The sequence below is a fragment of the Gekko japonicus genome, unplaced genomic scaffold (genome assembly GCF_001447785.1).
Source record: "Gekko japonicus isolate JY-2015 unplaced genomic scaffold, Gekko_japonicus_V1.1 scaffold370, whole genome shotgun sequence".
NCBI classification, from domain to species: Eukaryota; Metazoa; Chordata; class Lepidosauria; order Squamata; family Gekkonidae; genus Gekko; species Gekko japonicus.
In genome coordinates this window covers 17,780-42,958 of record NW_015174285.1, presented here as the reverse complement: position 1 = coordinate 42,958, position 25,179 = coordinate 17,780, and the positions used below count along the sequence as shown (strand labels likewise).

The 25,179-nt window shown below is 44.5% G+C and overlaps 1 protein-coding gene across 4 annotated transcripts in view; it reads right to left on the bottom strand.

Moving 5' to 3' along the window:
• Positions 1-3,628: 3,628 nt before the first annotated feature.
• HMGA1 (high mobility group AT-hook 1) overlaps positions 3,629-25,179 on the bottom strand; it is a 35,733-nt gene continuing 14,182 nt past the window's right edge. For 3 of the 4 annotated variants that reach the window (XM_015423958.1, XM_015423959.1, XM_015423960.1), the window contains exons 2-5: positions 16,170-16,281; positions 13,992-14,075; positions 9,250-9,300; positions 3,629-5,143 (exon numbers count right to left, since the gene is read on the bottom strand). In XM_015423958.1, coding sequence (XP_015279444.1) covers positions 5,087-5,143; positions 9,250-9,300; positions 13,992-14,075; positions 16,170-16,271 — 294 coding nt within the window. In that variant the 5' untranslated portion in view covers positions 16,272-16,281 and the 3' untranslated portion in view covers positions 3,629-5,086. The remainder of the gene's footprint in view (positions 5,144-9,249; positions 9,301-13,991; positions 14,076-16,169; positions 16,282-25,179) is intronic. The other variant, XM_015423961.1, reaches the window with a different exon arrangement.

Sequence of the window (25,179 nt, the reverse complement as noted above, 5' to 3'; positions counted from 1 at the left end):
ATGATACCCTGAAAAAACCACCAAGCAGACATTTTGGCTTTAGCCAGTTCATTCACATTTATACCCTACCTTGCTCCCCAGTGGGGATCTAAAGCAGCATATATTTCCTTATCTTCACAAATAGCCCTCTGTGAGGTAGGCTGAGTATGTATGACTGGCCTATACCCAGCAAAGTATACATAGTAGAGCATGAATTTGAACCTGGATCTCCCAGATCCTAGTCTGACTCGGCCCTACTGGTTCCACAAGCGACATCATTTAGGCCTTCATGTATTTGTCACAAATCAGTGCGCGTGACTTGATTCTTACTCTTCCTTGCTGACAGGTCAGGCTCCACTGAGCTAGCCGAAAGAGTCTAAAGCTATCTGTTGGTCTTTCTCCATTTTGTTATTACACAGAATAGAGTCATAGGAAAATGTCAGGATAGGTTCCTTAACTAGTAGCCACTTTTCTTAAAATGAAGTATTAAAAATATCCACAGGTGACTACCAGGCTTTTTTGTGGCACTGTATCCTACTTCCTCTCCCAGTAAAGGTATAGAAGTGAAAACAGGCCAGCCAATTTTTGTCTTTCATCCTGTGTGGAATCCAGTGGCACAGGCTGAAGAAGTGATCTTGTTCCCTCTAGTGGACTGTCAGGGAAACCACAAGGCACACTAACTTGACTATCCTGTATCAGAGGACTCTGCACCATTTAGGGTGGCACAGTTTCCAGCATTCAGGCTTCTTCACCTTGAATACCAAGATGGAAAAGGAAACCATAGCAACTGCATCTTATGTCACAGTGATGCAACAGCAAAAAGAGATGCCAGCTCAGATGTCTTCTGTGAAACTATTGAAGACACTGGAACCAGAGGTTGACTCCTGCAGTTAGTTGTTAAGTCTGCAATTGGTCTTCTATGCCACTTCGAGGCAAAGGAGGATGCCAACACTTTTGGGTGGGATCAGAGTGTTGTAAAACTGAATTATTTATGGGATGGACATCCATATCTTTTAAAAATCTAGACTTCTTTAAATCTAGATTTTTGATTTAATTACTTTTTCTAGTTTCAATAGGAACAGGTTCTCACCTTCCTTATTTAAAGGAGCTCAGGAACAAGCACACACAAAACCCTGTATGGATTTGACAATCCAGACCATGTTGGAAACAAGTAAAAACAATCACTAACCCCACTACCGTCAAGCCATACAAGCACAGCTCCCAAAGTGTTTGTCACGTCCATCCTTTCAGAGGCTGGCAAACCCAGTAAGCTTCCATAGGCAGTCCATAATACTAGCCAGGGTAGTTAATTTCAGACTGCCACCCAGAAAACAGTAATAATTTTAGCAGTGACTGATGTCAAATCTTGATATCATATGAAAAGATCACTAGGACTTAGCCATTTTCTAGAGCTAATTTAAAGGGCTGGTTTTGGCCTCAATATATTGGTACCTACTTTACCTGCTTCGAACACATATAAAGACTTTCGATTTATACCTATCAAGCAAGCAGTGGCATTCTGGACCACTTCCAAGGACAGCCCTTCCCCTAGTCTAGAAATCACTGAGGCTAGCCACCTATGCTCAGTGCTAGAATATGGAGATAATTAGTTGGGGAAGGAAGAAGCAACTGTGACCCAGAGCACCTGTCTGGAAATCCATGCCCAAGGCTGGGGTCAGTAGCATGTCTAAACCATGAACCTATCAGGGAGACTGTGACTCATAACAAGCATTTCCCTGCCCCAGCATATACACATCTTCAGTCATCAACTCTGTCTTGATTGGATTGAGTTTAAACACATTGGCCTTTACCTACTTCCTTATGATTTCCGACCCTGATGTGGGGATGCTATCCTCTCACTTGGATCTGATGAAGAAAAATAGAACTTTAATATACACTGTGCCACATGCATTCTGCAAGCACAGATGTTCAGTATGAAGGAAAGGATTTTTTTTTAGCATGGTTAGACATTCTGCCTCATGCCTTTTGGGACCGAGCTCACCCATTTGGCTTGCTGTGTGCCTACGGGGAGGGCGGGATAAAAATCTAAATAATAAATAAATAAATAAACCTATAAGCTGCAGTCTCTCTGAATGCAGCATAGAAGTAATATTCCCAAGTGCTCCTTCAACAAACAAAGGGAAGGCTTGAAATATCAATGAAGTATTTTATTCAAGTAAACTGAAAATATGAAGGAAAGAAGGCTTTATAGCACGGACCAGAGATTCACACAAGAGCCTACAAAGCACTGGACACCCCCCACCCTTTCCTCACTCTCGTTTGTTCTTACACAGTTGCCTTCCCCTGGTCATATTACTGACAAACTACTTCTGGATCCATGACCTCAGCCTTCCTTTGTAACCCATAGCCCTTACATAGCTAAAAAGTCCAAATTTAAGAGGCAGAAAGAAGAGCAGTCCTTCTCACCAATACACATTGATTGTAACATCTGAATCAAACCAACAGCTAGTTAATGTAAAAACAATTACATTTGTTTTCATACCAACATACTCATGCTCATCCTCAAATCTGAAAGGATTTGTTCAGGCACTACGCAAGTCATGCTATCCCGGATTAGAAAGAGATCGAACCAATCTGAGCAAGAGGATCTCTGCTGCACATTTCTAGGATATTTGAACAAAAATACTAGAAGAGCCATTGGTCTTGGCAGATGGAGGACCACTTTGTCCAGCAATCATTAAGAGTTATACAGCAGTTTAAGAGAAAGACTCCTAATGTTTAGAAGTTAGGATTGGATGGAAAGGCTCCCCTCTCGCTCCCTACCAAAGATGGTGTTGAGGACTGGGCTGCAAATGAGTATCAGCTTTTTGAAGGAACTGGTTTAAAAAGAAGAAGAAGAAGAGATTGGATTTATACCCCGTCCTTCACAGCCAGTGTTCCCTCTAAGCTGAGTTAGTGTGAGCGAGCTCACAGTTTTTTAGCCTCCAGCTCACACATTTTTGTCTTAGCTCAGGAAGGATGGCTCAAGAGCAAACTAATTTTATGCAGCAGCCAAACTACCTGCTCACAAATTTAATGCCAGTAGCTCACAAAGTAGAATTTCTGCTCACAGGACTCCACAGCTTAGAGGGAACATTGTTCACAACCCAAAGGAGTCTCAGAGCGGTTTACAAACTCCTTTCTCTTCCCCTCCCCACAACAGACACCCTGTGAGGTAGGTGGGGCTGAGAGAGCTCCTGACAGAAACTGCTCTTTTTCAAGAACAGCTCTTATCAGAGCTACGGCTTTTCCAAGGTCATCCAGCCAGGTGCAAGTGGAGGAGTGGGGAATCAAACCCGGTTCTCCCAGATTAGAGTCCACGCGCTTAACCACTACACCAAACTGGCTCTCGAGTGAACGTGTGTCGGGTACTTAAAATTACTAAGCACTGGGACTGGGGTTACTCCTGAGGCTCTAATTTAGTGTAAATTAAACTGGGAGCAATCAGCACAGAGATGGACACAACCCTTTGTGCGGCCTGAGGCTGTTAAGCATACCTACTGTTCTACCCAGAAGTACTTTTAAATGCAAGAGATCATGAAAAATCTACCAGATTTGGGTGTCTTTCTTGAGCATAGGGCCTACAGGAGCGCAGACCTGTGCTTCCAGAAGTAATACGTCATTGTGGGCACCATGGCAAGAACCCCAATATTCCAAATGTGTGGACTGTTGACTCTTGGAAATAATGATGGTTATGAACAAAGCACCTCCCCTCTCCCCCGATCACTCAGTCTGACAACTTTAAGCTTTTATCCCTTTTTAATAGCACAATAGTTTTAAAGTCAACTCAAACTAAATTATCTATAGTGTACAATATGTCAGTTCCAGAGAAAAGAAACCAGACAGAACCTGTTGGAATAATAAAACTTTGTAACCGGTACAGCAGCAACAACAACAGCAGCAACTCCATGTTTAAGAGAATGACGTTTAAATTATCCAGAGGTAGTTGTGAATGAAGGAAGAAGAAGACCCGGAAAGAGACCTGTTTTTGAAAGACAACTGCAGCTAAAAATACTAACTGTGCTATTCCCAATAGGAGAAACATCACTGAATCAGATGACATGAGAGGGCAGGGAGGGAGGGGGGGAATTCTGTCATCCTGCTTTCCTTGGTCATGGCAATGTCTTCTTTGACTTCAAAGAAGATCCTTCAGTCTTTCTGTGCAGAATAAGCAGGCACCAAAGGAAAAGCTTTCAGATCTCCCTGCCCTGGGTACTGGCAGCTAAGATCATGATGGGTGAGTGGAACAGGACTGTTACACGATCACTGACACTCATCTGTCACTGGGAGAACTTTCCCAAACAACCCCACTGAGCAGCAATGAAAATGCATTGCAAAGCTTATCTTGTCCATAGTAACTCTACATGCTTCAACTTCAAGAAAGCTGGTTGAGGCTAGACTGCATGCTGGTTGACTAGAACAAACAGGCCTACTGCAAGGAACCATAGGAAGTGGAGGGAATGTGGCCAGGCAACCACCTCTAAAATCAGTCCCGATACCCAGGCAAGTAGTATACAACAGGAAAACTCACAAGTTCCCCCCCTTCCATTGCTTTGGCTCTTTCTACTAAACTTGGTTTCTAGGGGGGGAAATGCAGTGCTCCCCCCTTCTCCTGTATGACCTAACCTTTTTGCCAGTGTCAAATGTCATCCTTTGGGAGGATGGAATGCTCTCTCTAAAGGGTAGATGGGGGCTGACAAAGGAACACTAGGCTGCCCACTCCTTTCAACATGAATAAGTGGTTAATAGAATGTTTTATATACACCCCTTTCTCTACAAGGAGTGCATTGAAAAGACAGGCCAAAAAACTGATGATGATAACAATATAGAACTACATAAACTGGTAGGCTAAAGTTTTAACCCTGTCGCATGGGAGGGGAAAACAAAGTACACCGTTCTCCCTTTAAACATTACACATCAACAAACGTGATGGCTGATTAGTTTTACACCGTATTCCAGTGTTGCTGTTATTTTAACTGTGAGAACATTGGGGATGGGGGGGTGGGGGGGAGAGGCAAGGAACGAGGATTCTTTGTTCCTTCCTCTGTCCCAAAATTTGACAAGAAATAGGAAAATTGAATTGTGAGGTAGAATCCGTTGACCATCTTCACTGCTCCTCTTCCGATTTTTTCTGGGAAATGTTGACCTCCTCTTCCTCTTTCTCCTGTGCAGAAAGAAAAAAAGGGCTGAGAAATTTGGATGGGGGGGGGGATGTCATGTTTTGCTTAGCCTGACTGCCCCCACCTCTATAGCATCATCAACAAAACCCATAAAGGGCTCAGTTACTAGAAACTGAGAAGGTACAGGAGTTTTAGCTTATCTGCAAGCCAGTTCCTCTGATGTGGAATCCTCCCACCACCTAGGTCAGAAGCGTGGGAATGTGTCATTCAACTTTCTTTTGGAAACTAAACCCACAAGTTTATGACCGGAAACTGAGCAATGGTATTGAAAACTGGTACTAAATGATTGCACCCTGATGGAAATGAAGCACCAAGGCTCTGTTCACAGGGGAAACCTATATTGAGATAGGAAGCAAATGGAAAAGGGACTAAGTCCTTTAATCAAAGATGTCATGAAATTTAGTCAATTCACTTTGGTCCTGGGCCCTCCTTGCCTCAAAAGAGGGGTATATGAGCACTGTGCACTTTCAAATGCTGTAATTTCTTACTCCTGCTTGCAATAAACTTCAGTCCCCAAAAATACGACAGAGAGCCATCCTACTAGCATTGGTGGTATAGTTTACTGTGAAAATGGGTACATGTAAACTGTAAATTGCCCCCCCCCCAAGAGATGCTGAGGATCTGGACTGTGGCAGCAGAAACCCTGTACTACAGGAAGAGTAAATCCTGTAGTTACAGTGCAGAATCTACATCACCCTGCCCCCATCTAATCAACTGGAGGCAGTGACCCTGTAGCATAAAAACTACACAAAGTGAGCACAACAAGCTAGCCCAATAAAGCTGCATGTGTTCTGGCTGTCCTACACCCTTAATGCCACAAGAGGGACTCCAGTGTTAAAAACATCTCTTCCCCCCCCCCCCCCATTTAACCTCCAAAACAAATTTTTTTTTTCTTTCCCTGCACAGCCACCATCTGTGCACACAGCTAATAAGTGGCACTCCCAACATCCACACCCTTCCATACTTGAAAAGCTATCGTGTATGCATGAGGGGGAACATATTTCTTGAAGAGGTCTTTCCCGCCCACTCTCTCCAAAGAAACACAAATGCTGTCAGAATGAGATGAGTCACAGCTGAGTGTGTGCGTGAGTCAGCAACCTCCACTTCCTTGCGTTTCATTCATAAAAATATACATTTAAGCCACTGTGGAATGTGTCTGCCAAGTCTGTACAGCAAGTTCCAGGGATACAGATCTCATTTAGTGGAGGAAGGAAATGACTGATGCTACTCACTTAACCTTTCTCCACTTTTAGGAGAGCGCACAGCAAGTAAGCCAGCTAGCTAACAAAAAAGGAAATGTTCTGGCAAGCCCATTTGAAGACAACCAGGATGGCTGCACACAGCTACTTCTACACTGGCAATTTAAATGGAAGTCAGTTCACAGCAATGTTGTGGTGAATGAACATCTCTCCCTAGGTGGTATTACAAAAGGACACATTGCACTTCAAAGCTGACAGTTCATGGTCATAGCCAGACACAACCCAATACAATCATAAACACAACTGTTATGGTAAATATGGGCTGCTTTCTCCTCATGTCGTTCTGCCAAGACATCTTGCTACAAGCTGGCATGTTTTCATCCTGACAAACTGGGTCTCCCCTGCAACTCTGCTGAAGCCCCCTCCCCCCAGCCTGTTCCTACTAACCTCAATTCTTTCAAGCAAGGTTTGGGGTGGGGGGAGGAAAAAGGAGGCAGTGAATTAGAGAATGTATACACACTCTGCCATTTGGGAAGAAACGGGAAAATGTTGCAAGCCTGATAGTTCAGTGATAGCTGTCGTCACAGCAGACAGCAGAAGGAGCCAAGGCTCTTATTCCTCTTGCCAGAAAAATCCCAGTTTCTGAGAAATTAAAGGCCAAATACGTAGGTTTGGGTGTATTGTTCTGTGTCAGGGTTGCAAGAAGGAAAACAACAAACAACAGAAGCCTTATGCAGCAAGGCTGCTGGCACATTTTGGAAGGCTGCCTCTGCTGATTACGCATTCTTCCAGTAGCTGCTTCTGGCAGGGCCGTACTACACTCGGGACAGGGTTTGGTGGCTGGGGACTGATTTCTACCATGACGTCATCAGCCACGTAGAGATTTTCTTGGTCTGAAAGAATGGAGGGGTGGCATATTTTGCCCTCAGCAACACACTTGACCTTGGAGGTTTGTTTCAGGAATGGCAGTGCCTCCTGTACCAAAGCTGGATTTGCTAGATAAAATACTCTTGGCCAATGGTCCTAAGCTTATACAAAAACTTCTCATTAGCCCTAGCAGAGCAAGGACTACAAGAACTAGGATTAAGGCTTTTAAAAAAGTGAGCTGTATTGAATAGGCAAGAATTAGAAGGCCAATAAAGTCCCTTTATAGTGTATCCCACATCCTGGTATGTATTTCATTACAGGCCTTACTACATGGGAAGGGGAAAGAGCGTAGCTATCATAAGGAAAATAGGTATTGTTAAGAAAGAAGTATTCTGCAGTTGTAGCAAACCTTTCTAAAGCAAGTCCTATAAAACCTAATGCAAAATCTGTCCTGCTATGAACTGAAGAGCTTGCAACCCTATGGAATGAGGTTTTCCCATCAGAACAGAGAGTATAGCCAGCAAGGGGACCTTTAGTGGCGTAAAATGAAGGGGCTACTCTAAAAGACTGAGGCCGGATGAAACTGCTAGAGTCTCACTCTGCAGGAATGCTCAGATGCCACACTGGTAACGCCAGGTCTGTGCCAGCTAACTTCAGAGATCAGGCCACTTCCTGTTACTCACTTCTAGGCAAGCGAAAGACAAAACATTTTCACACACAACAGTGTGGGGAGGGAATGTAAATGACTGCTTTGTTTCAATCAACTATGCCAGAAAAGATATCCCCAAAGACCTGTGACAGCACTTCAGACTTCCAAGAAATACACCCAACAACCTTCCATGTGCTGTCTAATACCTTCCAGAAGTACTAGAATTTGCCATGTACTATACAGCATTGGTTGCATCTTACTCCACTTTGTTACAACACAGTCTCCTGGCCTCAGCAGGGACCCTTACTGATGCAGAACTCTGGGACCCATGCTTTCTTGCATCAATGCATTTTAGCAAAATGTGGTTAAGAAATACTTAACATGTATACATCTAGGGATACTGGGAAGGGAGTGAGCCACCTGTACCAAAATCCAGGCATCTGATTAAACTGGGAAGTTACTAAGTAGGAACAAGAGGCCTTAGCTCGGACCCTATGCCCTTTTTCTGCTTGTGCTCCTCTTTGTCCATTACGGAGGTGGTCCTCTGCTGTGGAAGCATGTTCTTCTCACACTAAGCCCTTTTCAATCCCTTGAAAGACCTTAGTCTTGAATGAGCACTTGACGAAGGAGTGCTCTGCAATGGACGATAACTGCTGCGGTGGTCCAAGAAGAGCGCAAGCAGAAAAAAGTATAGGAGCCAAGCCTATGTCTTGACATCTGAAATGTAGGATAACCTACAGCTGGCCTCTGAGCATGTCACCAATTAGTTCACACCACAGAATCATCTCTTCTCACTGCCCTCACGGGGGCATGAGCATTCTACGCCAAGACAGAAATCACCTTGTGCACTCACTTCTTGGATGGGGAAGGAAGAAGAGAGCTCTTTTATTTCAACAATGCAACATCGTTTGGTTCACACCCTTGTTTATTTCAAACAGCAGATTATACCTACAATGCTAATATGATGGGTGTCTCCTAGTTCCTCAGCCTGTTGCCACTGTGCAGCTGGTTTATTGTACGAAGGTACCCCAACTGAGTTGCAGCCTCACTTGTATTTGCTTCTCCTGAAGCAAGAGGATCAGACTCCACAGAGGATAAAGCCAGTTATGCCTCCCAAGCCCAGAATCTGAAGCCAACATCCATAACCTTGTCCTAGGAGGGCAGTTCAGCATGCATGGCAGCCAATGACAAAGACCGAGATTGCAGCATTATAGCTCTAGGGTGATAATTTCAGCACAAAGTATCAGACTAATGAACAACTCCCAAGAATGCATCTGATCCTGACTACAATGGATTCACATGAGGTTCAATATATTCATGACCTTTTATCAATGTTGTGTGTCCCCCCCACTGTGGGGGGGGGAACAATACATACTGATTTTTTGGGTCGGCCTCGAGGTTTCCTCCCAGGTGCCGCAGAAGTTTTCTGGACAGAAAAAAGAGAAAGGAAAGACTGTCAACCACACCAAATCCAGAAATATTTCAGATCCTTTTTTATATATATTTGATATCTTCTTTATTATAGGCCAAGTTCAGACTGGTAGTTTGCCCCGATATACGTGCGTTTCAGAAATGTTCCACAACTGGATTAAAGAGGCCGTTCACACAGGCACATCTGTCAGGTGTTCCCCACCCGTACTCAACCTGTCTTGTAACACTTTGCTCCTGTGTTTAAAAGATACCTGGTGAAAGTGGTAGCAAACCCTGGAAAGCACGATTATCCTGCGTCCATCCCACACCAACAATGTATAAATGTCAAAAGCTGCATTTTTCTTATGCGCTCATGCGCTCATGCACATAAGCGCATATCTCCAGATTACAAAAAAAGAAAGCCCGCCTTACAGCCGTGCCTCCGGGCCAACAGTGTGAATGCTCCCTTGTGCCTCCTTCTGGTATGCTCCTGCATCAGTTGCTGCAGTGTGAACGGGAAAATCCGGAACAGTTTGTTCTAGCTCTTTTTTGCCACGACTCCCTCCCGCTTCAAACTGCCCGTCTGAACTCAGCCATAGTTTCTCAAGAGTTGTCCAGTCTGTCACACTCTCCCTTTCTAGAATTGTCACGGTTTCACGATAACTAGTGGCAGTCTGTTTGTCACAGAACATACAAGGAAAGCTGAAGCAGCCTGGTTTGGGCTTAAGCAGACATACTACTTAGGGACTCATTCCTGGAGTTATTGCTCCAGGAAATTCAGTGTTCCATTAAGAAAGTCAGGAAAAGCATTATTCAGTTTTATTTGACACCACATCCTTTGAAAGTTTGCTGCTTGAAATGGCCTGCAGGATGTCTATCTGTAAGTAATCTTCAGAGAAGGCAGCCTTGTTTCATTCAGAGATCCTGAACACCCAGGCTCTCCTCAAGTGACATTACATGTGTTGAAATAAATTTATTTATTTATTTCGATTTCTATCCCGCCTTGCCTGACAAGCAGGCTCAAGCATGTAGTGGGACAGAGCATGAACTTACTGGTCCTGCCTATGTGCTACTGCCAGCTCGTCAGCATGGATTCTACCTAGGGCTGCCAAGTGGGGGCGGGTGGCGGGTAAACCCCCACTTTGGAGGCCTGATTTCCGCCGCCGTGGAATCGGGCCCCGGCGGGAACTCCGCCCCCCGAAGCGCAGCGTGGCTGCGTCACCAGAGGTGACGCAACCATGCCAATCACGTTGGGGGCGTGGGCCCGACCCACGGGGGGGCTTTCCCTCTGACGATTGGGGCCACGCCCCCAACGTGATCAACGTCGCGCGTCACTTCCGGGACATGCTGGCGGCACGCACATCAGAGTAGCGTGCCTGGAGCCCAGCGACGCTCCCCCGCCGGTAAGAAGATTTGACTTGGCACCCCTAATTCTACCCGCATAGGAACATTACACCTGTAGGCTTAATTTACATTACTGGGAATATAGCTTTTTCAAGTGTTCCTAATCATAGGGACATAACCTAGGCACAACAAGTGTTCATGAGCTGGTGGTTCTGTATAAGTGGAGTGCAGGGTTAGCCTGCTTTACCTCACACAGGTTGATTTCAATATGCATCATGCTGTCTGTTCTGTACTATGCTGTACATTAGCATAGTAACCAAAAAAGGGATAATGAAAGAGAATTTAAAAAAAATTGAAAAGGTAAATGCAACTAAATGCTCTGTTATTGATACAACCTTAAGTGATGTTCTTGCAGGGGAATGTGAGTGTGAACCTTTAGAGAACATTCATGAATGAAAAAACCCAAATCATGTCATCTGCCAAGAAAAAAAAAATTTTAGCTTCTCAAATGTACTCAAAAGGAGAAAAAAAGCAGTAAAGTCCCATGAAGTCTAAGCCAGTCTTACGGATCAGAGGATGTGACTCATGTGTCCTTTAAACACTTGAGGTTGGCAACAGTGCCTCTTTCATTTGGCCTTCTGGGGGTCAATGCCACAAGACCTTCCCTTGTCATCCCTCCCCATCATAGCCTTTTTCCAACTGGAGCCATCTGGGATCCCAAACCCATGACTCAGAAATGCAGGATATGAGTCGCATATTTTCAAAACAGGTTTGAAACAAACACACCCCATCCTCAGAGCCTTGTGTCTCCCCCCCGAACATCTTTCCAAGTTGTTTATACTTCTGCCTTCGAGGACAAGCCTTTTAAAACAACAGCCCAGATCGCAGTCCTCATCTAGAACTCCCTCTAGGCCCCCAAGACAGCCGGTGCTCTACCCAGGCCCAGATACCTGCTACAGCCATTACAAGCCACTCCCCAAAAGGGAGCAAAATCCTATTAACAGTAACTGGAGGTGGTATCACAGACCCTTAGTGCTACACAACAGAATGTGCAGTGTCAGGCACTGCACATTAGCATGCCCAATACCTGCAGATCTTGAGTGGGGGGGGGGAGAGAATTTAATCTCAGCTAATCCAAACATCAAACAAGGGACCAGCACACCAAAAAGAGTTTTAGATATTGTGTGCACAATATTTTCACGGCATCTGTCTCCCACTCTGGCTTAATGAAAAATGAATATATAACAACAACTGTCTGGCCAAGCAATGCACAACCTGCTGCCTTAAACAGAAGGCCGGGGGGGGGGGTAAACCTGACTCAATTATCTGTTGTTCCTTTGGATCTACAGTGCCCCCCAAAATGCTGCCTAAGGAGTATGGATGAAAGGATGCCCCCCTCCCCCAATTCATAACATAGCTGTGCAAGTAGCCTTACAAGCAACAGTAGGAAGCTTCTAAAGCAACAGTAACAACTGCTGCTATGCTCAATATGGAGTACAGGCAGGAAGGCAGTTATCCAAGTAAATATCACAGGGAACACCATGTGAGCGTGCCCAACATTTTCTCTAAAGTTTCTCTTTCCAGAGCAGAGAACACAGCTTTAGGTCCCCAACTCTTACGTGAATATTCTCAGCCACGTCAGTTCACTATGACAGTCTCCTGTTCTTGGCCTTTATGCAGGTGGAAGAGAATGGAGCAGCTCCAAGGAGCCAGGTGCAAAAACAGGCAGAAGCGACTAGCCTCCACCACTTGTTGGGTGCTCTCTTCCCTTCACATTTCTAAGGACTGAACAGATGGTCAAAAGCTAGGGCTAAGCCAAGGTGTACACTGAAATAACCCCTGCAGCCTCGCTGCCAATTCAAGAGGCGGCATCTGTTGCTCTAAAAGCAGCTGGACACTTAAAAGATCCTTGTCTATATAATGGGGGAGGGAGTGGTGAAGAGTGTGCCGAATATGCTCTGCATGAATTAGTCCTGTGTTTTGCACTAAAAAAAAAACACAACAAGAAAGCCACCACAGCTGCCAAGTTACCAACTGTGGGGTCATTTATTTACTCACTTGTCGCCTTTCCAATCCCCACCTACTTTTGACTGCATGGCACCAGATGGCATCAAGGCTTCACTCACCACCAGCCTGGAGAAATGATATGGGTGGGCAGCTGCTATACAGGGTGAAAGACTGGGGAAACAAGGGGGCCAGGAATTTAAGAGCCCCTGGAGCTGGGGAGGAGTTCGTGCCACTCTAGTCCCCTACATGAATTTCTTATCTTCCTTTTACACAAATGAGTGGGACATGCTTTTCCTCCCCTTAAAGACTTGTGTAGGCCAGCTGCCAGGACATACACTCCCCAGAAGCAAATGTTACCAGCTGTCTGGCTAATTCAAATACCTTATACACAAAACAAGTTAGGTTTCGATGTCTGTGAAACTCCTCTATTCCTTCTTTTCCCTCAAGATCAAAATGTAGACAAAATCCATACCCAATTCTCTTTTGAAGCACAGTGTTTTTCAGGCAGACACCATCTTAGTAGATACATGGTCTGCAGCCATGTTTGCTTAACAGAGAAGGTGGAAACGGAGGGTACATTCAGGAGAAAATCTGGGGCATGAGAGGGAACTTCCTCCTGCACCTGCTCATTCTACCCCCCCAGGCAATGTTGTGCCTACATCCAGGCTCATTTTGAGAGCCCACATGGGGGAGGGGGAATAGCTGGTGTCATGGGGTCCAGCAGGCAGGGAAAGGGTAGGTACCCTGCTCCTTATTCCCTTCTTCAAATGCATTTGCATTAGAGGAAAAACCAAGGACAGGAAACGCATGTTATCCAGTTCTCAAGACATATGGATGCATCAACCTTGCCAAAGCTCAGCAGGTCCATGTTCTGTGAGTGTCTATATGGGACATCTCCTGAGAGTCCTATGTAGGCCACTTGTTTTCCACAGAATAAAGGCAGGGTATAAACTTAATAATTAAGTTTCTCTTTAGGTGCTAGTCAGACCCTCAAACTTACTGGAATGATGTTTCAGTTCAATCCGCACAGCAGAATAGAAACTGCTCCCCCCCCCCCAAGCAGGCAGCCATTTTGGCCCATCAGAAATACCCATACAAGAATATTGCGATGACACCATTATTAAGACCAAAGTTCATAGCTTTGTGATTTTTAGTCAGTCATAATAAAAAATACCTAGACACCATCCAAATGCAATTATTGCTGGGAGAATGCCTTTCACTCTTCATGTGGATGGTTCATTCTTCCACAGGAAAGGATTTTTTAAGGCATCACTCTAGATGCAGCCTTAGAGTTATTTCCAGTTGGTGAGCACAGAAACGTAGACTGGAGATTAGCACTCCCCACCCCACACTTACCCTTCCCTTTGAAGCAGCCTTGTTTTTGCTCCCCTTTGGTCTGCCACGTGGTCTCTTGGGGACTGGTGCCTCGCTGGGTTCCTGCTACAAAGAAAGCACACCACATTCAGCAATAGGGGAATGAACACCAACATGCCTGTTGCTTTCTCCCTACCTGCCTCAATCTAAACTCCTTCTGCTTCCCATCCACAAATGTGACAGAACATATCCCATCAATCTGCTGTAGAAGAACACAATTTGTAGCTATGTCATCAACAGGAACATTATTAGGAATAATCTGCGGTACTATACTCTTGTTTCCAGGTGCTAGTATCAAGAACTAAAAAAGCTAAAGACTTTGCTACCCAGTCATTAAGCTACATCACAGTGTACAAAGATGCACTATCCAAGACACATCTCAAGTATTAAAGGCAGCATGTTTTCTTCTCCTTCATGGACACTGATCTCTGAATAGGAAACATACATATGACTGGTATGTGTATATAAAACAATCTAATCTACTCTGGATCTTGTAGTTGCCCCAGAAAGGCAATTCCACCAAGTGCAAGGTAAGAAGCAAAAGGATCCACTCTAAAGTGATTGCCAAATGCATCTCAGTTTACAAAATTTTGAACAGTATAGAAAGAGTGCTACTCAGACTTTTGACCAAATAGTTACTTTCAAAAAAGTAGAGAGATGAAAAGATGAAAACGTGCTTTTCAATATGAATACGGAAACACTGGACAATGCTGTTAAAATGATATCTGAAAAGAAGCTCGGGGGTGATGCTTGAAATTATTCACTTAAGAGACTACAGCCTTACATCCTAGCACTGCCAAAATATTTGATTCCTGGGAGGTGTTTTTTTTTTAAAAAAATGCTGAATTGTATTATTGTTGAGTGTCAGTCAGTTTCTACTTCTCTGTCACATTCTATTTATAGCTTCAGTTATTAACCAGTCAATATGACACCAGCAGATCTGTCCCCACCTCCTCCAAAGCAGGTGCCTTAATTTTTCATCCCAGAGAGACGGAAGGCAGTGATAGCTGCAGTCTTAGGTCAGCTATAAGAGGTGCCAAGATCCTGAGTTTTGTTTTTTCACAGACAAATTGGAGTAAACCTACTCTCAGAGGTCAGCTACTAGGGCCCAAGATGATGACCAATACCTCAGAAGGCAGTTATTTTGATTTTAAGCAGAATATGGGAAAAGCTGGAACCCAAATGGATCCAGAAGCAGCAAATTCAGTGTTGCAGTACTGCCAGACAAAGTCAAAACTATGTTTTGTATTCCTAGCAGCCCTAGCAAAAGGAAAGTCAAGAGCAACTAAGCAGACAACACAGTTATATGGGGCCTTTCCATATGAGCATCCAGAACAGTTTATAATAAAATCAAGACTTGTAATGACAATGAGGCAAATACTCTAGTAGTCAGAACTGACTTTTGTCTGAATTTGCACTACAGGTGACAATGTGGAGCCCTGAGACGCTTTGGGAAGTCTTGACAAGTTCCAGGGCTAAGGTTACTTCTCTAACATGGGAGAGTGCTTTCTCCCTGGGACCAGAGTAGCTGCCTTTTAGGAACTCTACTGAAGTTCTGAATGCTGGGGCAGTAATGAGTTCTACCTGCATTTGACATTCCTAGCTATGCTTTTGTAGGTTAGAGATCTTCAGGGTACAATCAGAGACAATGAGTTTTTGATGCCTACAGAGCACCAAAGGGTCCACTAAGATTTTAGGCTGCTTTCACATATCATTGGATAATGCACTCCAGCAATCAGTCACAACTGAATTTTCATGTTTCACACAGAAAAATCCAGTTGCAAACAATTGCCTATAGTGCACCTCAGTGATATGTGAAAGCAGCCTTAGAATCCATATAAATATTGCTTTATGAAATTGCATTCATATGGGGGAGGAGTTCAGAGCATCATAATTGTCAATGACAGACTGCCCTTCCCTCCAAAAGACTTGCTTGCATTAACAATTAACATTAACAATGCAAGATACCTATAGTACTCTGTCCCTTTCATCCTTACTCATCTTCATGTTTCATTCTGAACAGTCAACAACTTTGCTGTGTAACAGGGTACTGCCCCTTCCTTGTTCTCTCATTGTCATGTCAACAACATTGGCTATCAACAGCCAAGGAGATTATTATGGTTGCAAAAGCTTCCCAAGCTACATGAGTTGTCCACAAACCTGAGGCTGCTTCCTGGGCCTCCCTCGGCCTCTCTTCTCAGAGGCATCCTTGTCCTGTTTGGCAGCCAGAGCCTGGCCTGATTTTGCACTGGATTCACTCATCTTTCCTTGCCTAAAAGCAAAAGCAAAAAACAAAATTCGATATGTTCAGCTCGGATGACGTAGAGGCCAAGGTGCATGCCTGAAGATGACTATCCACCAGATAGCTGTTTGAGGGTATTAAGAGAGTTTTGCCACAACTAACCACCCCAAGGCAGTCTAGCTTACTGGCTTACAAGTTTGAAACATGTACATGCATGCTCCTGTATCATATAGTGGTCAGAAAGCCAGAACAGAGGGGAGGAGCTAGAGTCCAAATCTCCATTCAGCCACATAAAGCTCACTGGCTGAAAAGAATAATCACCTCTCCCCTTTCTGTCAGGGGAACACTGGCTATCTATCAAGGAATATAAGTTATTACTGTTATGTGCAGATACCCTCCATGAACTATAGGTCAATACATGTTATGGAACAAGAGACTGAAGTGCGAGCTCACAATGATTTTTGGAATACTGATTGTCCTCTTGTGCCTACCTTCTTAAAAGTTTTGTCAGGATGTGAAGTAATTGTTATATAATGACCCATCCAGAATAAAGCCCACTAGATAAAGTGAAAAACCTTGACTCAAAGGAAACATTAAGGTTTACAAAAAATTCTGTTATGGTAGTTAAGACAGCAGAATTACTTCATGCACAAGTTCTTGAAGGATCATGCCTCTAAGGAAACAGAATTTTGACTTTTTGTTTTGGTAAAGGACAGCTTACGGATGCAGCAGCTGATAACAGTTTTTTGCTATCTGCATTGCCCTAATAACTTGCTTTTTTCTGCAAGGAAGCGCTCTCAAGTGAAAGTGAATTTTGCATACTTGCATCCTTCGTTATATGATAATCACCATGGCGCACTGAGCCAGTGCCATGAGGCAAGAGACCCTTACAAAGAATTGTGTGGGTTGGGGGATAAAGCAAGGGGAGAATTGGGGTATCTTCCTCCTTCCCTCTTCTGTTAGTAGAATGTCTATCAGCTACAACCCTGTGAGTTTTACTTCAAATATCCTGTGAACAAGTGATGCATTAGAAAATATTATCTTAGTCTGAGAACCAATGGAGACTGTATGGTCACCAGAATCAGTTATCCGGGCCAGTTATTGCTGTACTATGGGTAATGTTTTTCTAATGCAGCGTGAGAAAAATTTCCATGGAACATCCATCTCCTTACCTCTCATTCTGACAGTGACATATAAGGAATGCAAAACATACAATATACTAGGTGGTGCTTTATACAAAGTTTGGCACCGGGTGTTTTTGCATATTTTTATCGATCTAAATTGCTACAATAATTAAAGTACCTATATCACATACACTTAACTTTCCCTTGGAATGGTTATATTCTCCTAGGCACTCAGTGTCTGGATCGGTATTAAAAGTGTATCTCCTTAAAATGTCATAATTTAGACTGCAAATGCACCAAGTATAGAAGCTGGCGTAAAGTACCATCTAGTATTTTGAATGACATCTCTTTTGCATTCCCTATACATCACAGAGTGAACTGTCTGCAACACCAGGGCTGGGGTGAGGCCTTTTGCCAGCCCCACTCCATCTTTTGGTGCTGCAGAAGGAGGAGGAGCTGAAGTTGATTTATAAACTGTACCCTGGAAAGGAAGACCTTCTCCTTCTGGTGACTGTTTACATCCACAGGTGAGGCTGCCCAGCAACTACTGGGGGGGGGGTATATCTACAGATACAGGAGTGCACAACTGAAAAATGTACCTGGATCACAATGATCTGTGCTGGGCCCTTGAAGTGGCCTCACCCCATGACATCATCAGAAGTCCTGGTTGGCTAACAGTTTTCTTGAGCCTCATCCAGACCTACCACTGTAGCAGGCCAAGGACTGCAATTACAGTGGTGATTACAGTGCCTCAACTCTGCAGAGGTACCGACTTCTCCTTGAGAATAATTATTGCCTCTCAGCTCAGGTACAGGTGTTAAGAATGAACAAAGTTTGAGTCCAATGGCATCTTAAGTATCAACAAAGTTTAATTCCGGGGTATAAGCTTTTGTGTGCATGCACACTTCTGCAGATTCTTCAGAAGTGTGCATGCACATGAAAGCTTACATGCAGATTTATACTTTGTTGGTCTTAAAGGTGCCACTGGACTCAAACTTTGTTCTATTACTTCAGACCAACATGGATTATTGTGATATTGCAAAATAATATACAATAAGAAATGCAGTTCAAAGATTACAGTCTTACTGTGTATCCTTCTGCAAGTATTACATTAATAATCTTTCCTTATACATAAAGCTGTTTTGGGGGTGAATCTTCGACACGCTCCCACAGCCTTTGGCCCGCTGACGTGCCACTCACAAGGACACTCCATCCATTGGTGGCTGCATTGCCTGCGTGGCCTATATCCCGCCCACAGACACAGCGCATGCCAAAAACAAATTCAGAAAACACTTCAGCAGAGAGGACACCTCGCTTGGCCAGAGCCCTGCCTTCTAGCCTCCTCATCCCCCAGCCTGGCAGTTCTTTGTGGCTCTGCGCTGCTCAAGCCTGCCTTGACTGCCTGCTTCTCCGGATCCGGGATCAGCGCTCCCGGGGGTAGCCCCGTCCCTTGCCGCCGTCTTCCCCCTGCGGCCGCCGTCTTCCCGTCGCGGTTCCATCGGCGTGCGGCAGCCTTGTGGGCCCCAGTCACCGTCTTCCCCCGCTCTGCTGGCCTCTCTGCCACTTCACCTGCCCTGCACTTCTCTGTGCCTTGGTGGCTCTAGGTTGCTGAGGGGCTGTGGGGTGCATCTGGAAATGGTGGGGGGGGGCTGTGGGAAGCTCGGCTTTTTGTGTACAACATGGGAAGAGCACCGCCTTTGACTCAGTGGCGCCTAGGAGCACTCGCTGCACCAACGTAGCTAATCCACTCTACACCTTGCTCCGTCCTCAATCGCTGGCCAGTCCCGCCGCCCACCCTTTGGCAGCTGACCTCTACAACTGCCCTGCCCCAATCCCTTCCCGGCCGTCAGCATATTTATGACTGATTCCTGCATCACGCACGTTCACGCCCTCCCTCACACTCTGGCCAGCCTGCCTGTCATGGCTCTGGGTGCCTGCGGGCTTCCCCACGGGCCCAGGGCCTTGGCCTGAAATGCAAATGACAGGAAGGGACCAGCACTACCCCAAACAAGCTCCTTCTAGGAAGACTGTTCGAGTAAGCTCATGAGAGGCGGCGGGGGGGGGCAATTGTGTGTCACAAGGACGGGCCGTTTTCCCTGTGACACACGCTGGCCGACGAGACTGGCAAAACACCAGGTGTTACTTGCACTTTAAACACTGTTGGTCTCAACAAAACCAAGTCTCTGCTGGAGCATATCATATCATTGTGCCCTCGACCCCGGGGACTGGGGACTGGAGGAGAAGTCGGCGTGGCGGGGTGGTGGTGCTGTGTGTACGCTGACACATAACATCTTGCCAGAGCTCATTATCTTGGTTTTACAATGGGCTTTGCTCCTAGTTCTTAATATATTCAGATTTGCTGGAGCACCTTATTTTTTTGCTGTGGGCTATGGACCATCCCCCCCCCCAGGCCAGACTGCTTGTAGTGAGCATTCTTGTAGAAGCAGGACCATCTGAAGTGAATACTTGACAGATTTGATCCTGTCAGAACATTTAGCAATCCTCAAAGATTAATATTTTTTTTACATGCAATTATTTTAACTTAAAAAAATAACACAGTAAATTGCCTTATGCACCAATTTTATTACAAAGGTGGGTATACATACTCCAAAAAAATAAGCAAAGCTAAGACTTACAAGATATGAATCAGAAGCACTATTGGGATATTCATAACACTGAGAGAACAGCATAAATACATTCATTCAAATTAGAGAGAATATATAATTATTTGAAATTGGTCTGAACTACTCACTGCCTGCTTCAGCAACCCTACCATAACTCCATTGCTCCCTTTTTGCATTTTATATATAATAAGTGGGGACTCGCAACAAACTGTTGCATAGTATTAATGTATTTTTCATAGTATAGGTTACTGTTTAAACGGCTTTCTTGCAGTAACTGATTTGTTAGCTTTTTGGATTTTCTCATTTTGGCAGGGCGTCCTCTTTTGTGAGGCACTTTCAGCATTGTATTGTTCTGTATGGTATTGATGAGGGATTGTTGTTTCTGACAAAAAAGGCAGAGATTCTTTCAATTGTTCTGAGTGGTGCCCTCTTAAGGGAGGAGGCAGCTCTGTGACAGCTTTACGTGCAGGGAAGGGAGTGACAGTTGGATCCCACTTTCCCTTTTCCCTTTCGTTTCCCCTTCTTCCTTCATTGAACACCGGAAAGAGAGCTGTCTAGCCTTACTCAGTTCCCTTGTGCATAGTCAGCCAGCCAACTTCGCTTCAAAGAGGCATTTGCCTGGGAACTACAATCACTTTTGTTTATGTGAGGTGAGATTTCAAAGATTGCCTTACTGGGTACTGCAGGTCTTGAGGTGTCCTGTACCATCCTCCTCCTGAATATCCTTGCCAAAAGCAGCTGTTTAAATGGCCATTGATTTATCAATGGATCAGCCTGAGGCACCTTTGCTTATTCAGTCTCTAACCTTGCCATGGAGAATTGTGTGGTTGCAGGGCTCCAGTCTTCTTCAGCCTGAGATGAGTCCACATTCACCCACAGCACCACAGCTGACTTTGGCAGTTTATTTGTTTGTCAGGGTTGCTAAGGAATGTTTTAAAAGGTGCTGTGTACAAACTGACACTGGTTGGAGGAAATCCCTTCTCCTATCCACCTGCCCCCTACCTCTCAGTCACAGTGCCCACCCATCCATTAATGATGCCTCAGCTGTCCTTTTATAACTTCACTCTGGCTTCTAGTCAGTCAGAAGAGAGAAGCAGTGGGAAGATGCACTGCCCCAGCGAGGTGGGTGGGTGGGAAGCAGTTAGAAGCAGGAGAGAATGGTTTTAGAGGACAGAGGAGCCCATACCTACAGAGACTGGCATGAGAACGATTCTTCTCCCCCGCTTGCAAGGCTTTGCAGTTGCAGGCTCAAATATCCTTTTAAAACTTTTCCCTGCTATTTAGCCATTCATACCGCAGGAAAAACAGCATTGGAGATGGGTGAGTGGCAGTGAGAAATCCTCCCCAATCCCAGCTCCAGTCCTCTTCCCCCACCCATTATCTTTCTCTGTCTCTCTCACTCTCAGCCAGTCAGTCATTTTTGAGCTGGTGGCGGGGGAGAAGCAGTTAAAAGCCCCCCCCGCCTGAAAGTTTTAAGAGGACAGTGGAGCCCACAGCAAAAGAGGTAGGGGAGAGAAGCTCAGATGTCCTTTTAACCCCCCTTACTATTTAGTAATTCATACTGCAGGAGGAATCCTTTCCAATCCCAGCTCCATTTCTGCTTTTGCTTCTTCCCCCACATATTCTCTCTCTCTTCCTCTGGCTATCAGCCAGGATATCTCTCACTGTCAATGCAGCGGGGCCTAGAGTAGATCCCTGCAGCAGCCATTTCAAAAAGTATGGGAGGGTTCAACCCTCCAAGTTTTGGTTTTTTTTTACTTTTTGGATTTTTATGCAGACCCACGGAGTCCCCGTTAGTCTGTAAAACACAGAGAATACAGAGAATGCATAGTTCACAGAAGTACAACATGTACAGTTATGCATATATCATGAACACCACTTCCTCAGAGCCCAGGATGGCAATAGTTTACTTCTAATTTATATTAAGAATACATGCTTTATTCCATTCAAACTATGCCAATATCTCACCACCACTTAGAAGAAATCTGACCCTCTCTGGAATTGCTTTGTGTTAACCAGCTACAATCTGCATCTTTCTGTTGCATGTTATTTGGGTTATGTTCCTTTAAAATTAATAGTGCAATCCTAAACAGAGGTACAGCAATCTAAGCCAAGCCCACTGACTTCAGTGGATTTAGAAGGGTGTAACTTCGCAGATTTACAGTGCAATTCTATGCATGGGAAAATATTTCTGGGGAAAAAAACCCCTCATTTTTTAAGGTCACACAGGCACCAACTATGCAAGTGAAAAGGGAGGAAACGCCTGCAAAGAAACACTTGTCATGGTGTTCCCCCCCCCCCAGTAAGAACATGTAATGTGTAATTTTGATTTTAAGTCTGCAGCCCAAATGTGAGCACCTTTTTAACTGGTCTACGGATTTTAAACAATCAGCTAAAATATTCCATCCTCAGGTTTTTAAACAATGGTATTTCCAGAGACAGTTTATAGAAAACATAAATTAACATCTCAGCTTCTTGTTGCCTAAAGTTCCTATTGCCAGTGTTAAAAGAATAATTAACACTGCCCCTGTGAGGCACAGTTTAGAGGACTGCACACACAAGTGCCATCCTAAGCAGAGTTACATATTTCCAACTCCACTGAAAACTGTGGGTATAGAAGGGAGTAACGGTTTAGCTGTGGTGGCTCAAGTGGTTAAGACGCTGAGCTGCAGGCTGTGAAAGGTCAGTAGTTCAGCAGTTCGAGACCCGAGTTGCCGCATGACGGAGAGAGCTCCCGTCTCTAGTTCCAGCTCCTGCCAACCTAGCAGTTCGAAAGCAAGAAATTGCAAGTAGATAAATAGGTACCACTTCGGTGGGAAGGTAACAGCGTTCCGTGAGCCTTGGTGTTTAGTCATGCCGGCCACATGAGCACGGAAACGTCTTCGGACAGCGCTGGCTCTTCAGCTTTGAAACGGAGATGAGCACCGCAACCCTAGAGTCGGACTCGACTAGCTTTCGAGCAAGGGAACCTTTATCCATTAACTTTTAACGGTTTAGAACTGCACTGCCACCTGCCAAGCACTGATATTTCAATGTTCCAGTACTGACTAGGGCCCTATGCCACTGCAACATCCAGACCATGTTTTGAGCCCATACAGCCAGCCAAACTACCCTGAGAATGTACTGGTCATCACTTCATCCTGCCCAGTGATAAAGAAGATTTTACTATACAACAGGTACAAATGTGCCTGTATGGGAACACTGTCCCTTGCTTTGAAGAACAATCTGAATGCAAATAAAGTTTTCATACAGCTGTGGTTAATACAATTAAGTTAGGTGCTCCAAATGGAATCTAAACACCAAGAAATATATGCCAAGTTGCATGTCACTCCATAATAATTATTTGTAAAAATGTAGTATCATCAGCAAGAAAACTCAAATATAATTCTATAGTAATTATTAAATTGGGGGGGGGGGGAAGGATAGGGAGGCCAGACCCCCTGGTGGGGGCAACTTGCGGCAAAAAATGGGAGGGATCTCAGCCGATGTTTTAGCAATGTCCCTGACATGACCCAGAAGTGACATAGGCATGTCAGGGTGATGCTCTGGTTTTCAGGCAAAAACTCTACAGTAGAAGCTAATTCTACCATAGAGTTTTTGCCCAAAAACCAATGTTGCCCTGATGTGCCTACATTACTTCTGGGTCATGTTGGAAGTCATGCTGGGGATGTAGCTGAAACATCGGCTGAGACTCCTGCTAAGCCCACTCCCCATCTCCCATTGGCTGCCTGGAAGGACCTGGTAACCCTAAGTGGAGAGTGCCCTGCTTCTCAAGGTTACTACTTGTGTTAGCCTTAGATCTGTTGCCTCTTGAAGGCCAGAGCTTTGAGCCACTGCTACCATGACAGCAGTGCCAGGTCCTGGGTACAGAGAAGCCCCTTTGAGCCAAACTGTGCTCCTGGACAGGGCACAGCGAGGAAGGAGAGGGCTTTCTCCAGAGATTAAAACTGTCACCCTATCCCACTGTAGCAGTAGCACTTTCACCACTTCTTTATAGCTGTTATCTTAATCACAGTCAGGATCAAAAAGGAATCAGAAATAAGTCCTCAGAAAGGGTGGCTACCTGCAGAGCTGTTGCCATGGTGACCCTGGGACTAGGACAACTCATTGCACAGCAACTCCTACACAATACTTAACACTGTGTAAGTTTGGCATGCCAGTCAAGGGGCACCGCCCAGCATCCAGTTCTAGAAGACAGACACCACAGACCCAGTGTCTAGTATATGACTGACCACACACTCTTATAAACCACAGGTGGTTTATGGGCAACAGAAGGGTAGCATCTATACATGGTGACCAACACAGATTTCCCACATGGGCAATGGAGCAAAATAAAGAAGCTCTCGGCATGAACACTCATTTTGAACCCTCCCTATACGTAGACACAGGGACTCTTCTCCTTGCCACTTAGGAAAAAACCAGCATTTTAGAAGGCCAGATGCAAAAACACCACACCAGAAAAGGCCGCAGTGGATCTTCAGTGCTGAACAGGAAATCAAATCATGGTTATGATCAAGGGATATGAAGGCTGTGGGATGTCTGATGTTGAGGAGTCTTGCGTAACCTGTTCCACAAACACATGAAGAACTCAAATGTGATTCAAATTATACAATACTAGATGCCTAACACAAGCTAAGGTACTTGTCTTCATAACTAGGTGCTTAATCTATGGTAATGGAAACATCAAAATCTTGCAGCTCTCCGCATGCAAAGGTTTGAAGAAGGAGTAAATAGGTTAAAAGCTTTACCTGTGTTCATTATAGCTAGTGTCTGGTGAAGTTTTCAGATGCCTCCTACAGCAGTAGGCAAGACCCGTTTTCACACCTTTATATTTACTTACACAGCATGCATATTAAAAAGTCCCAGCTTTTAAAAATCTGATGCAATGGTCCACAAGCAGAAGCTGAGCTTTATAGTTAACTAGAGTTTTTGACACTGCAGCTGTAAAACCCAGTCCCACCACAATCATACAAGTAACAAGATGTTTATAAAATGATTGGATTTTATATCGACTATGTAAGTATATTGGAGGGGAAGTATTTCATTCTAATGGGAAGGTATATTTATAGATTTTATATCGACTATGTAAGTATATTGGAGGAGAAGTATTTCATTCTAATGGGAAGGTATATTTAAAATAATTAAATTATCCATATATTTATTAATTAAAACGTTTGTAC